Raw genomic sequence first — 16,114 nt, forward strand, 5'->3', positions numbered from 1 at the left:
AGCATTACAAGGGCACAGACTGCATTATTAAACAAGCTGGAGGCACAGAAGGTTTCTTAAGCAAAGGAAATGTTAAAACAATGACATTTAACAAAATCTTCTTCTTCTTTCAGCTTTTCCCGGTTAGGGGTCACCACAGCGGATCACCTGTCCGCTCATGATTGGCAGTGGACTTTTTACAATGGCAGATGTCTTGTGAAGTACATTCCAAAAGGAGCATTGTACTCTATAATGGGTCTAATAAGTGTCGAGTACAGAGGAACAATAACCTCTTTTTTCTTGGATGAGAACCCTTTTATGATGAGGTGTGCCACATATAAGGATTTCCTGACTACTGTAGCGATGTGATTATCAAAGGAGAGACTACTGTCCACCTGGGTCCCAAGGTCTCTTATCACACATTCGGCATTAAGTAGACTGCTGTTTATGTGGTAGTTCATGGGTACAGAGTTTTTACCAAAGGGGATGACAATGCACTTTTTGGCATTGAGCTTGAGGCCATGGCTCTGACACCAGCCATCTGTCTCAGTGAGGCCCTTCTGTAGGATGTCGACATCATTTAGAGACTAGACTATTGCTCCTAGTTTGCAGTTATCTGCAAAGTTTGCTAGCCAAAGGCCTTCTGTGTTAGCCTGTACACCAAAGAAGTAGATACCAAACAGGAGAGGTCCCAGGACTGAACCCTGTGGTACTTCACATGTCACTGGTTTGAAGTCAGATTTGGAGTCTGCAACTATTACAGTGTGGGTTCTGTCAGTGAGCCAGTTGGCAACCCATCTTGTGATGTAGGGATTTATACCTAGTTTTAGTGAGTTTAGCTGTAATTCCTGAATGGGGGGATAGTGTTGAAAGCCTTGGCGAGGTCAAGATAGGCTGTGTGAACCAGCTTACCCTCGTCTATGACTTTGATGACTGCCTTAAAGAAGTCAATCAGTTTCAGGAGACATGATCTGCCTTTCACAAACCCGAACTGGGTGGGGTCCAGAGTTTGGAGGTTACCAATATCTTTGTTCATAGGTTCCCAGATTAGTACTAAGCAAACTGCCCTTGTGGGCCATTTTAAGCCTAGCCAATTACCCCATGTGAGAATCAAACCCTGAATCTTGTGTCTGCAAGGTAAACACCTTAACCATTATGCCATCCTCCCACCCTTAATAAACAGATTCTGCAAGGCTTGACCTCAGGACTCTGTACACTACAGTCGCAGTAGTTAACCACTAAGCCATCATAGCAATAAGTTCCATGATGATACGCCCACGGCCTTACAGGCCAGGCTCATCAGGCTAATAGGGCGATAGTTCCTGGGATCAATGGTGGCTCCTCCTTTGTGGAGTGGGATAACTGTTGCTGTGTGACATTCAGTGGCCACAAAGCCTGACATGAGGCTATGATTGAACATGGTGCTTAGGTACGGAGTCAGTTTGTTCTGAAGTTCATGTAAAACACAGTCTGGGATGTTGTCCAGTCCCACAGATGCTGTGTTTTTGGCTTTAGAGAGAGCAGCTTTTACCTGCGAAGCTGTGATTACAGGGACTCTGTATTCTTCCTGTATAGATATGGACCCTTTAGGGGGTGAGAGGGGGTTAAAGTTAGCACTGAACCTATCTGCCAGGATGTTGGCAATATCACTTGGTTCTGTAATTTTCGTGCCGTTGTGCTGTAACTCAGAGCAGATCTGGGTGTTGCCATTGAGATTCTTGACATAGCGATAGAATGCTTTGTGGTTGTCCCTAGAATCAGTGGCGATTTTGTTTTCGTAGCTAGCTTTGGAGGATCTTATAAGGGATCTCAGCTTCTTACTGTGGCTGTCCAGGGATCTCCTCCACTCATGGGATTTTATGCTCTTTTGCAACAGTTTCTTCCTTTGTAACACAAATTTTGTTATTTAGCAGGTCACTTGTTTATGTGATGCCTTCAGTGCTGTAGAAACTACATGCCATTTCATACAAAAAAGTGTTTAGATATTAGTAATTTGAGATGTGCAAAATTGCACAGTGCATTGTTTAAGCATAACATGTTACACTTGAATGCAAGACATTTGGATATGCTCAGTGTATCTCAGAGTGCACATGCTGCGTGTACTGTATCTTTAAGAAGTATGTCAAAGACGTAACATACATAACTGAGCACGTGCCGTATCTAGTGCCATTTTGAGAGTGCAGCCAGACAGTAAGCATGTATGAATGCTGCAGTTAGTTTGTATATAAGTTACTTAAGTTAAAGTCAATAATCCTCTATCAAGATGTATTTGCATAAAATAAAGCTGCTTGAACAGAACCCACGAAGACTCTTCTATTGTGTCCAAGATAGAAGAGTGATATGGTGTCAGAACTGGGATTGCAGAGAATAAAGATTTGGAGCCATGAAGTGCAGAAAAAACAGTGAATGTAAATTAAGAGAAATGAGCACAAAGAGCCAGAAAAGAATCAAAGATAATGGGAATATGCACAAACTACTTCTTTCATAAAAAAGGTAAAACGGAGCATTACAAGGGCACAGACTGCATTATTAAACAAGCTGGAGGCACAGAAGGTTTCTTAAGCAAAGGAAATGTTAAAACAATGACATTTAACAAAATCTTCTTCTTCTTTCAGCTTTTCCCGGTTAGGGGTCACCACAGCGGATCACCTGTCCGCTCATGATTGGCAGTGGACTTTTTACAATGTCGAGTTGCCAGCCCGATGCCCAACCTTCCACAGAAGGCACACAGATGCGCACACTCACACCTAGGGCCAATTTAGTGTGTCCAATCCACCTACAGCATGTCTTTGGGATGTGGGAGGAAACCGGAGCACCCGGAGTAAACCCACGCGACCACAGGGAGGACATGCAGACTCCGCACAGATGGCACCCCAGCCAAGGATGGAACCAGAGATCCTCTTGCTGTGAGGTGGCAATGCTAACCACTGCACCACTGTGGCCGCTCAATAACATTTAACAAAATGATTATCAGAAAAGTAAAACAAGCATGTTTAAAATAAAACAAGCATGTTTAAGGGCAAAACGGGCATGTTTAGAGTAAAATGAGCACAAGAAAAGCACAATGGGCATGAAAAGAGATTAAACAAGCACAACGAATATAATAAGGGCAAAAAGAGCACATTAAGCATAGATAAAGCAAGATGACTGCATGCTTTTTGGTAAACTGCTGTGTTTGGGCATAACTACAGCTTCATATTGTATTAAGGGCATAACTAAAGTTATTCAAAGTATCTCAAAGTCTGTAAAAGTGCTTACAGTGTATGCTTATTACTGTGAATGTATTCCAGGGAATTCATTTGTGTATAAAGTACAGCTATTTCATGAAGTACAGCCAATGTACAGCCATTTTGAAAAGTTTATTGTGCTGGGTGTGTCTATTCACAAAGTGTCACCATTATAGAGTGTTTCTTGCATTGTAAAGAGTTGCCTAGCAAGGTACTGCCATTTTACGGAAATTTCACTGTGCTGTGTACAGTTTATTTGCAAAGTGCAATTACTTCAAAATGTTATTGACTCTGAGCTTCTCCTGCCCAGTTCATTCACATTGTGATGTTGTTTGAAATGCTTCCTAAAATGATGATAAATTACTTTAGCAAGACAATAATTTCAAAAGTATCACAGTGCCCTAGAGACTTATTTTGCAAAGTCCATTTGGATGGAGACTTGCATCGTGCGGTTGTTTGATATGTTTCTTATACCGATGAGGTGATTTCTTGCAATAAAGTGATTCATAGGTGTTACAGTACCCGAGAGAGTTGCTTCTCAGTAAAGCCCAAAAGCATAATTTCAGAAGCACAAACTTACAAATACTGGCATATGTTTATGTGTATGTGTTTGTGCTTATTTGCAAAACACTTCACTGGTATGTGTTAATATGGCAGATGGATTTCGAAAGCCCTTACCACTTGTATCTGATCAGAATATTGCAGAAAATTGGAGGATATTTGAGCAATAGTATGGTATTTGTATGCAAGCAGCTTATTCAGATAAAGATGCATGCACCAAGTCATTTATTTTGTTAAACCTAGTTGGATCAGAGGCCATAGAAAGAGAGTGTTCATTTGTGTATGCACCAGCAATATATGAGGGAGAAGGTGAAAACCATCATATTGTTGTACGAGCTGAATCAAGGGAAGACCCTGAGTGTTTGAAGCGCAAGTTCAGAGAAATATGTAATCCCCAGACAAATAATACACTAGAGAGGCATATGTTTTATACGAGAGATCAGAAACCAGGGGAAACTTTTGCAGCTTTCATAACCCACCTGAGAAACAAAGCTAAAATGTGTCAGTTTGGTGACTTAAAAGATGAGTTAATAAAGGACAGGCTCATGTGTGGTATTAATAGTGCTGCTGTGAGAAAGATTTTGCTTTGTGACAGTGATTTAACATTGAGTAAAGCCATAGCGATTTGTCAGATTCATGAAGTGACAGAAAAACACACAAGTATGCTTGCGAGTGACAAGAACATGGTTTCGGCAGGCTCCAGAGCAAATGTAGATAGCATGTAACACATGGCAAACAGAAGTAGGCCTAAGCATATGGCAGTCACAGCCCCAGCCCCTGCTAGCTCACCAGGGAAACCACATAGCTTTCCAGCAAGTTCTAAGGCTAGTTCAATTAAATGAGCATCCTCAGTGCAGTACAAGCATGAATCAGCAAAACCCAAGTCCAGCTTTATCGTTAACTGTCGCAATAGTGGTGCAAATCATGAGTCTAAAACAGAGAGATGTTTAGCATTTGGTCAGCAGTGCCACAAGTGTAAAAAATGGAAACATTTTCAAAAGTTTTGCAGATCAAGTAAAGCCCCACACAGATACAAAGAAAGGTCACACAAAAAAGCAAGTTGATCAAGTAGAGACACAGCTGTTAGCTTTCTATGTAGATGGTGTATCAGTGCTTGGTGAAAGAGTTGATGCAGTGAATTTATTGGCATATAGCAAAGTATTTTGTACTGACTGGATACATGGTAAATCTACAGAGCTTAAAGTAGACACTGGTGCAAAGTGTAATGTTATATCGGCAGACACATTTGCTAGAGTGAGAGTTAAAGAGCAACTCAATGTGACCAGTAGTACGAAACTTGTTGCTTATGGAGGTCAAGAAATTCAAACCGAAGGTTCAGTGATGCTTTCATGTTATTTGGCCAAGAGCTGTTACAACTTGTTATTCTACGTAGTCCAAAGGACAGCACAGTCTTTATTGGGTCTCAACGATAGTTTGAGAATGAATCTGCTTTCTTTTACCAAAGAAGTTCATCACATAAGTGCATCTTCGAGTGCTAATTTTTCTGAAGCTATTTTCTCAGAGTATGCTAATGTTTTCAGTTACAAGTTGGGCAAACTTCCAGTGGTGTATTCTATGACGTTAGACCCATAGGTCACTCCAGTGTCAGATCAGCAAGAAAAGTTCCGATAGTTATGCAGAATAATGTCAAGGCTCAGTTGAATAAAATGGTGCAGCAAGGTGTAACTTGTCCAGTTACAGAACCAACTGAAAAGGTGTCGTCCATGGTGGCAGCTCACAAAAAAGGCTCAGACGAAATCTTGTATTAACCTAAGAGATCTGAACAAAGCATTGAAGAGACCGTATCATCCAATGTGCACAGTTGAAGAGGTCGCAGCTCTGATACTGAATCCCACTGTTTTTTTCTGTTTTAGATGCAAAAAGTTCATTTTGACAATTGATGCTTGATCGCAAATCCTCATTACTAACCACTTTTGTTACCCAGTTTGCCAGATACAGAGTCCTAAAGATGCCATTTGGAATAAATTCTGTAAGTAAAGTCTTTCAGCGTGCAATGGAGCAGATTTTTTTGGGTTATCCTTGTGCCATAATAGTAGATGATTTATTGGTTCGAGGCAATGGTGAAGCAGAGCATGATAGAAACTCAAAGAGAGATCTAGACAGAGCATGTGAAGTAAACTTGAAGCTCAACCCTCTGAAGTGCAAATCCAGGCTTCCAGAATTTACATATGTAGGTCATTTGTTTACCAGCACTGGTTTGAGGCCAGATCTGACCAAGCAAGCAGCTATTCTTGAGATGTCAGTGCCAGACAATGTTCAAGCTCTACAACGTTTCCTAGGCATGGTCAACTATTTAGGCAAGTTCATACCAGACTTCAGTGAATTGACAGCACCTTTAAGAGAGCCAACTTGCAAAAATGTTGTATGGTCATGGCTGGAACATCACCAGAAGGCATTTGAAGACCTCAAACAGAAAACTGCCACTCCACCTATGTTAAGATACTATAATGTGAACAAACCAGTCACTCTTTCCTGTGATGCTTCAAAATTTGGTTTAGGCACAGTTATACTCCAAGAGGGCACACCAGTAGCCTATGCATCTAGAACACTTACCCACACTGAGATGCAGTATGCTTAAATTGAGAAAGAACTTTTGTCAATAGTATATGCATGTTCCAAGTGTCATGATTATATTTATGGTCAAGCTATTCAGATAGAAACTGATCACCAACCTCTAGTTAGTATTCTAAAAAAGCCTATGCATTCCGCTCCACTAAGATTACAAAGAATGATGCTCAAATTGCAAATGTACAACTTCAAAATGGTCTATACAAAAGGTAAACTACTCTGTTTGGCTGATACCTTATCCAGATCACCCAGAAATACAACAGAACAGCTTGATACAGAGAATTTTGACTTTGATGTGATGGCAGTTCGTAATTTTTCTACCACTACACTTGATGAGTTGAGATCACACTAAGACTGATCCAATTTTGCAAATGCTCAATCACTACATTAATGTTGGATGGCCGTCAAAACAATCCAGTGTACCACCTGAAGTGCAAACCTATTTTCCTTACATAGATGAAATGTTGATGGAAGATGGCATTATTTTCAAAGGTCCTAAAATTGTTGTTCCTGATTCCTTACAACAAGAATATATCCAGATTTTGCATTGTGGTTACCCAGGTTTATCATCCACTAAGAGAAGAGCTATAGAATTAGTATTTTGGCCGTCATTACTGAGAGACATTGAAAAAGTGCTTTCTTCTTGTTCTATATGCAACAGTACTAAGCCACATCTGCAGAGAGAACCTGGTCGACAGCAGCCACTGATATCCTGGAGTGGAACAATCAACACTACTTAGTACTAGTAGACTCTTATTCGAACTGGTTTGAGATTGACTTACTACCTAACCTAACATCCACTACTGTTATTACTAAGTTGAAACGTCATCTCTCAGACCATGGTAGTCCACACAAAGTTATCTCTGACAATGGTACTCAATTTACTAGTCAGTTGTTTCAGAAATTTTCAAAAGAATGGGACTTTGTTTATGTTACTAGCAGTCCTGAGTATCCACAGTCCAATGGTCTACCTGACAATGGTCAAAGTGTGACAATACCGATGTCTTTCTGAATTTACTTAATCTCAGAAACATACCCCATAATGATATTCTTGGCTCACCTGCTCAAAGACTTCTTTCCAGGCAAACTAGGATGACGCTACCTATTTGTTCCAGTTTATTAAGACCTAAAGCTAAAAACAACAAAACCATAAAGGCTCAACTATTCAAAAAGCGTTCAATGCAGAAATCTAATTATGACAAATCGAGCAGATTTCTTTGTCTGTTGAGGGAAGGTGAAATGGTGAGAATACAAACAGCGAAAGGTTTCGACCAGATTAGTCAAGTTACAGGTATATGTGCAAGCTGAGATCCTACCTTGTAGAATCAGAGGGTATGGAGTACAGGAGAAACTGCAGACATTTACTCCCTGTACCAAAATCATCATCACAATATCATTTGAAGGACACAGACTCTAAATGTCAGCATGAATCGAATGTTGTTTCCAACCCAGAGTATGTTACTATTTTCGATTCCAATCCTGAAGGTGTTTCAGAGTCTTCAAAGTCTGATCAAGGTATGGAGACTGCTCCAGTTGCTAAGTCCGATTCCCAGTTTTATGTTACACGATATGGACGAGTATCCAGGCCTAGTGTGAAATATGCAGCAGTATGGACTTAACTGTGTATATATGTATATCATTTGTATAACTGCATGATACAAAACTGTGTGTGATATCTGCATGACAAATAGATTCATAACATTGCAAGTTTTATTTTTTCAAGAGGGAGGATGTAGATCAGAGTGCACGTGCCGTGTGCTGTGTCTTTAAGAAGCATGTCAAAGGCATAACGTGCATGTATAATGACTAAGCACGTGCCATACCTGGTGCCATTTTGAGAGTGCAGCCCAGAGAGTAAGCATGTATGAATGCTGCAGTTAGTTGGTATATAAGTTACTTAAGTTAAAGTCAGCAATCTTCTGTCAATGTGTCTGTATAAAATAAAGCTGGTTGAACAGAACCCATGAAGACTCTTCTATTGTGTCCAAGATAGGAAAGCGACACAGTATTAAATTTTTGACAGAAAAGAAAAACAAGTGGATTTTTAATTTAGGAGCACTACATCTACTCAGCCTCAATTAAATTTTTGTGAACTATAATAGGAATACATTATTATCACCACAAGATGGCAATGCAGCTATATTAGTTCACATTAGTTGAGTCTGCATTTTTTTCAATTTTGGTTTCAACTACTCAATTTGCCTTTATATTAGAATTATGTTTTAATTTCAGTCTTTTTTTTATGAGTTCCTCAACATTTCTTTACAATATAGACATGATGAGTCATAGACAGAAGCAGCTTTTCACTTAACTGGTAATTATTCACTTATGAATAAATCTACTCGTTCCAGTGCCATAGAGCTATAACTCATATTTATGTAGTTATTACGCTGTAAGTAATGTTTATTTGAAGGCAAATTCAAATGTAATTCACATCTATTTCTACATTTATTGCTGTACCACAAGCTTGCAGGGTGCTAATAGAATATTGGAAACTTTTTTTGCAGTTATATTTTGATATGGAATGCATTTGATTTGTGGAAGGTGGGGCATATGATCACTGTTTCCTGTTTTAAAGATTTTGTTTCATTAAGGGATTAGATTGCATTGATGAAGGTTCTTCAGACAAAGCCAAATTTGCTGTTGTTCATCCATGGTTCGGGTGATGATTAAAGTCTACAATGAATTCATTTTTGGCACTGGCATTTTTGCTTTTGGATTATGCATATATGTGTGTGTGTCTGTGTGTGTGTGTGTGTGTGTGTGTGTCTGTGTGTGTATATATATATTTATATATATATATATATATATATATATATACACATACACTTTGAATAATGATAAATCCTTCTACTGCAAAATGAGAAGATTCTTCAGCTTGGTACAGCTGGAAGAAAATATATGACAAACTGTCAATGAATGGTACTGAGAACTCAAAAACTCATCTGAGACAGATATCAATGCTATACAGTGTTAAGACCAGTGATGGATCATACACATAGCCACTTGAGTAAATTTTCTACTACAGTAATGACAGCGCCAATAAAAGTTGAAGTAAACTTATTGTGTTAGAACTACTACATTATTACTATTCAAAATAAGAGCCATAGTTCTGAATATAGAAGGTATGTACAAATCTTGCATGCATAACAGCACTCATTTAACATTTTTCAAAGGCAGATTCAGATTCATAAAGTTATGTAATTGCTCAGTAAGCTGTGCTAATATTCATCCTGCATGAATATATGGGCATAGCTGCAGTACTATAAAGCACATTAACAAGCTCCACTACCTTTCCTGAACAGTTACCTGTGATTCCAGTAAGACTGCTTGAAGTTTTCATATTCAGGAATGTCTATGTCATCAATCTCCCATGTACACTGGTCATACGGCAAGTCTCTCCATTTGATAAGGTAATGAATGTCTCCGCGCTTATCAAAGCTAAGGAAAACAATAATTTGGGGATTAGTCAAACTGATCATACTTATCTCAGGAAAAAAATGAATCAGTTTACTACATGGTTATTTGCACAAAACATATACCATGATATGCAGTAATCTTATTTTGAACAAGTTGTATATTTTCATGGGTAAGGAAGTTGCATAGGTTCATAGGTTAGTACTAAGCTAACTGTCCTTGTGAGCCATTTTAAGCCTAGCCAGTTATCCCTTGTGAGACTCAAACCCTGCACCTTGTGTTTGTAAGGCAAACACCTTAACCGTTAAAATGCGAAAAGGAGAGTTAAGAAGAAGGCAAGAAGACTTGCTAAACCAAATTTATATACATTCACTTAGTTCACAGCACACATAATATACATTTTAGCACACTCACATTTTGTTAAAAATATTAGTAAGCTCAGTGACTATGATATTCATTTTGGAAGTAAATTGCTCGCCCTCTTCTTGTTCTCTGCTCACTTGCAGTGATGGCGTGCTGCAAAACTGCCTGATAGCTCTAATAACATTTATTGCAATTTTGTTCAGACCAGGAAAAAGGAAAGCTTGTCTACTGCTTTATGCTTCCCACTGCTATTTCACCCTTTGCATCATCAAAGATCAAACATATTTCACTACACAATACATACCGCATTCAGTGGCTGTACAGCCTACCATCATCAGCAGTGACACTGATTTTCGGTTTTCAAAAAATAAAATTTCATTTTCATGAGCTGAAATCCAGGGATTATAACCATGATTCTTAAAAGTAATTTCCAGCTGTTATGGTGATTTAATTATAACTGTTATCTATATATTGCAAATTAAAATAGATTCTAAGAACAGAACACTCAATAATGGAAGCCAGAAATATTGCAAATAATAAATATCAGCAGAAATAGATCTGTAGTGAATTGGTTCTCTGGCCTTCATTGCCAAATTTCATAAAAATGCCATAATTTTTCATGTTTCAGATTGTTCAAAAAAGGGATTTACCAGTATTTTTCCTGATTAAAAAAACAGTCTCCCTGGTAATCAGAAGGAAAGAACAGGACTGAGATCTAAAGTATGTTTTTGTATAATTCAGATCTGCACAGGAATCCCCAGTCTGAATACCCCAACTTAACATGAATACCCTGTCTTATCATGAAAATGCACTCAATGGAAGCAGTCCCCACCTTGGAAGATGCAGACATTTGTGCAGTGACAGAGACCTGGTTCAACACTGTGGAGAGCACCCCAGCCATACTGGGTTACACCTCCTTCCACGTTTAGACCACAAACTGAAGGCTTGAAAACTAAAGGAGGCAGTGTATCAGTATTCATTAAAGATAAATATACCTCCAGATTGGTTAAACAGTATGATTCCCTGGAGATACTTCAGGTGCAAATAACTGTTGATAGGATATCTATTCACGTAACTGTCAGTTACAGGACCCCTTCCATGAATCAGGACACCTACTCTGCCTATTTGGATCTACTTGAGTCTATCAAGATACATACAAATAACATGGTTTAGGGCAAATTTAACTACCCATCCATTGACTGGATAAATTACTCATGCTCAAACTCACTTGCCCAAAGGTTCATTGACTTCATTAACTCCAATGCCCTGGACCAGCTGGTTGACACCCCACGAGGGATGCCAACATCCTGGATGTGGTGCTTACCAATATGGGGGACCACTGTAGCACCCCTGCTGTGAGGTCTTCTCTGGTGAGATCTGACCACAAATCAGTCTCATTCAAAGTAACTATCACACCTGCCCCCCCGAAGCAACTAAACTAAAAAACTTCTCCAAAGGAGATTATAACCTCTTACAGGATGGTATAAATAGCTTCACTGCACCTCCTCCCTCAGAAGGAACGGGCAGCTATGCCGAGGTCTACACCAAAGCTTTATACAAACACCAGTACAACTGCACTGACTCAGCCGGACCTGATAGGACCAAGCTCCTCGTGGAAGAGCAAACCTGAATGGTGGACAACTGCTATTAACAGGCTTTACAATAAGGATAAGAAATTGCTTTCTAAGAGTAAAAGGGAGTGAGCCCTAAACTGGAAACAATCCCTCCACAGCTTAAACAAGCAAATAAGACTTCTTGTGAAGTCCTCCAAAGCAAACTATGAATCCAAATTAGCTTCCTCAACTATGAACAACCAGGAGGCATTCTTTAGTTACAAACCTAAAAGGAAAGACCCAGACGTGCTCCAAACCGGTAGTTAATGATACCACATATACTAAGCCTGTGGACATAAGTAACCTGTTGGCCGACAGGCTCTGTGAAAACGTTACTCCCCTCCCCTCTCCCATCCACATGTACCCCATGACATCCCTACCAACTGTTCCTTACCTTGTATCTCTAAAGAGCAGGTCATAAACACCCTCTCTAAGGCCAAAAACACAGCATCTGTGGGACCTGATAACATCCCAGGCTGCATCCTACATGGGCTCCAACAAGAAATAGCAACACTATTGGGTACTCTTTTCGATCATAGTCTCAGCACCGGCTTCATCACAGCTGAATGGAAAATGGCCACCATTATTCCCTTGTAAAAAGGTGGTGCTTCTACTGACCCCGGGAACTATAGACCTATTAGCCTGACTAGACTTATCTGCTAGGCCATGGAGCGAATCATCATGTATCTTATCAACACAGATACAGGTAATTTCCTAACACTTGACCCTACTCAGTTTGGATTTGTCAAAGGGAGATCATTTCTGTTAAACCTGGTGGACTTCTTCAAGACAGTCACCAAGGCTCTGGGTGAGGGGAAATCTGTGCATATAGCCTACCTACACTTAGGCAAGGCTTTTGAAACTATCCTCCACTTAGGCATCATTGGCAAGCTCATCCATCTAGGTGTCAACCCTTATATTATTAGTTGATACCCTAACTGGCTCACTGATAGAACACAAATAGGGGAATCCACCTCCTACAGCAGAGCTGCAATCAGTGGTGTCCCACAGGGATCAGTCCTGGGAACTCTATTGTTTAGAATCTATTTCTCCGAAGTACAAGCAAAATCCAAAGGTCTGTGGCTGACAAAGTTTGCTGATGACTGCAAACTGGGGGAGGTCATAGAATCTCCAAATGATGTCAACATCCTACAAGAGGATATTACACAAACAAATGATTGGTGCCAAAGACATGGCCTTAAACTCAATGCAAAAAAAATTATTATTATCCCTTTCGGCAAGAGTGATGTTCCTGCTAACTACCACATCAACAGCAATACCCTAAGTACCCACTCAGTGGTGACAGACCTGGGCACACAGGTTGACAGCAACCTTACCTTTGATCACCATGTCTCCACATTGGTAAGAAGGGAATTCTATACTGCTCATCTCATAAGTAAGGGCATTGCCTCCAGAAAAAAAGAAGTTATAACCTCCCTGTACTCTTCCCTCATCAGGCCAATAATTGAGTACAATGTCCCTTTTGGTATGCACCTTTCCAAGCAACTGCAGCAACTGGAGAGACGACAAAGGTTGCTCACAAAGAAAATTCAAGGTCTGCAGCATCTGCCCTATGTGGATCATCTGAAATCACTGTCACTTTATTCTGTCTCACACAGACTAAGTAGAGGCAATCTCTGTCTTGCATATAAGGCAATCTCTGACACTACTTTATTGGAAATGCTGCATATCCGTAAGTCAAATGGTACATGGGTTACTCGCTCTAAAGACCTTAACCTGGTAGGTAACATTAATAGAACCTGCTGGAGGGACAGATTTGTCTCCCAGAGGTTAGCATACCTTTGGAACAGACTCCCACTTCATGTCAAACAGAGCACTTCATTGGCCCTCTTCAAATCCAATCTGGATGATTGGATGGGTAACCATAAATTCATCCTGGGGGTTCCACCCATGTCCCTCTTGGACAGGGGCATTAGGTGCTGATCATGGAAATAAGGGTAGAATTTGGCTAGGCTTGTAAGGACCCTAGGGCCATTGGCCTAGTAACTTCATATGATCCTGTGATCCTATGACATGTAGCTGGTCCAGTGTCACAGATATAGCTTTTCTGTCTGAGATACTGGCAGCCTTGGTTAGACTTTTGTCTCAGTAATTACAGGAGAAACCATGGGTGGTGAGGTGGCATGGAAAAGAGGAATAGGTTTAAGGAACTGTCAGTCATTTTTCCTATCCTGGAGAAGGGACAGGACACGTGATGCTACATGCCTGATCCACAGTAGAGACCACTGAGATAAAAAGCAGGATTTCACAGACAAAAATAGTGTGGTGACAAATGCCCCAAATCAGGGACAGATGTTATATGTTGCTATTATAAACTTAGAAAGTTACTAGAATAATAGGCTTTATATTTCTGTGATTTTTCTGAAGGATATGAAGTCTGAAATGTATATGTCTGCCATTATTCAGTGACTTCAGTGATTTGCCAGAAAGCCACAGATGCCAAGAGGAGCAAATCCAAACTCTGAGGCAAAAATGACATTCTGCAAAAATCCAGACAGGTCAGAGGTACGCTTTGCAGAACTGACTGAACTTGGATTTTCTGTTTCATAACCTTCAGCTATTGTTTAGGTTCATGGGCACTTATTGGGCGAATGATCCAAGAGGATCTTCTGAAGCCTAGCCATGAATTCCCAGTAAGTTTCTAGCCAAAGTATTTTTAGTATGATTAACCCAGAGCCTCTTGTATTATGAGTATGAATAAACCGGTTCCCCTTTATAATCTCGAAATACTGAAATCTCAAATTTCAGTATCCCGAGACCATAAAGGCGAATTCTTAGAATAGGGAAAGTGCATAATTGTGAATTCGAATATCTTGAATTCACTGTTATGGCTTTACGCTTCTTTACGTGGTGTGTTTTATGTAGCTGGTGTACGGTGTCGTGTGTGGATATGGGTGTGATTTAAGGTAAGTGAGTGTTTTGTAAGGGTTTTGGGTGGGAGTTTGAATGCATGTCAGTGTGTTTGTAAATTGCACGTGTGGGTTAGTGTAGGCAGGGGAGTGTATGAGTGTGTAAGTGTTGGATGTGTTGCTGTTTGTATATGTGTGATATGTGTGTGTGTGCATGTACGAGGGACTGTAGAGTGTCTGGGTGTGAGTTTGCTGTCTTTTCCTGTTTGTGCGATCTCGGAGTTAGTATATATAAGTAGGGGAGTGTGTTGGTTTGTGTTGTGTTTGTGAATGTTTTGTTGTTTGATTAGTTGTAGTGTGGGCAGGATAGTGTATGTGTTGTGTGGTGTATGGTGTGTTTATGCTCGATATTTTGTATTTTGTGGTTTTGGGTTTTGGGATTTTGAACGTTCGCCTTTATGGTCTTGAGATACTGAAATTCGAGATTTCAGTATTTCGAGATTATAAAGGGGAACTGAATAACCCAGGGAGGAGGCAGACATTTTTATGATACACCTGTCCATTAGGAACAGAGATGCCAACCCATGGGTGAACCAAGACTGAACTTGTGGTTACCCATCCACTTACCCACATTACACTTGAAAAGAGTAAGAGACATACTTGGCATTACATGTAGAGGAAGATGATTCCAGTGAAGTGGTATTTCTTTTTGAGACATATATTTTCCTCCAGTATGTTCTATTTAATTTGCAGATGAGAATGAGATCTTTTGAGCTGGTGTTTTTGCCATTAATGGACTTGCGGATGTTTCATAGATCTGAAGTGATGGGGTTGGTAGAGGTTCTGTGAGCGAGGCAGAGACTACCCCTCAGTAGCCTGTTGTTGTTGTTGTGTCTTTTGGCTTTTCCTGGTTAGGGGTCGCCACAGCGGAACTCTGGTCCGCTAATGATTGGCAGTAGATTTTTACGTGCAGAGTTGCCAGCTCTGACGCACAACCTTCAACGAAGGTACGCCCATTCACGCATGCCTCCACACAGAAGACGCTCTAGCTGAGAATTGAACAGGACAATGTCTTACTGTGAGGCGACAACGCTACCGCAGCACCACCACCGCAGCTAGTAGCCTGTAAGATACTGAAAAGAGGGACAGAACTTTGAGATGATAAATGCAGCTTTTGTGATTTAGATCCTTGATTTTCTTAATGAAAAAGCACTGTGGTCACTCGAGTTGTGTCAGGTATTGTTGTGTCGGATATTTGGACATATAACATATCAAAGGGGGAATTATACTCAATTATCGGCCTAAAGAGTGCAAAATAGAGTGGAATGATCACCTCCCTGGAACTGAATGCCATACCCTTACTAACAAGCTGCACAATGAAAAAGGACTTCCTTAGAACAGTGGATGCATGGTGATCAAATGGTAGCTCATGGTCCACATGGACTCCCAGGTCCCTCACTACTTGGTCAGTTTTCAGGGTTGTGTTGTTATTGTT

At 40.2% G+C, this 16,114-nt stretch overlaps 1 protein-coding gene across 3 annotated transcripts in view; it reads right to left on the minus strand.

Moving 5' to 3' along the window:
• The window catches only part of CHD5 (chromodomain helicase DNA binding protein 5), a 2,140,358-nt gene that overhangs the window by 1,392,254 nt on the left and 731,990 nt on the right, over nucleotides 1–16,114 (minus strand). For all 3 annotated transcript variants that reach the window (XM_044063016.1, XM_044063014.1, XM_044063013.1), the window contains exon 10: nucleotides 9,666–9,797. In XM_044063016.1, coding sequence (XP_043918951.1) covers nucleotides 9,666–9,797 — 132 coding nt within the window. The remainder of the gene's footprint in view (nucleotides 1–9,665; nucleotides 9,798–16,114) is intronic.

This window comes from Protopterus annectens, chromosome 2.part1 (genome assembly GCF_019279795.1).
Source record: "Protopterus annectens isolate FY-2018-M chromosome 2.part1, PAN1.0, whole genome shotgun sequence".
Taxonomy (NCBI): Eukaryota; Metazoa; Chordata; order Ceratodontiformes; family Protopteridae; genus Protopterus; species Protopterus annectens.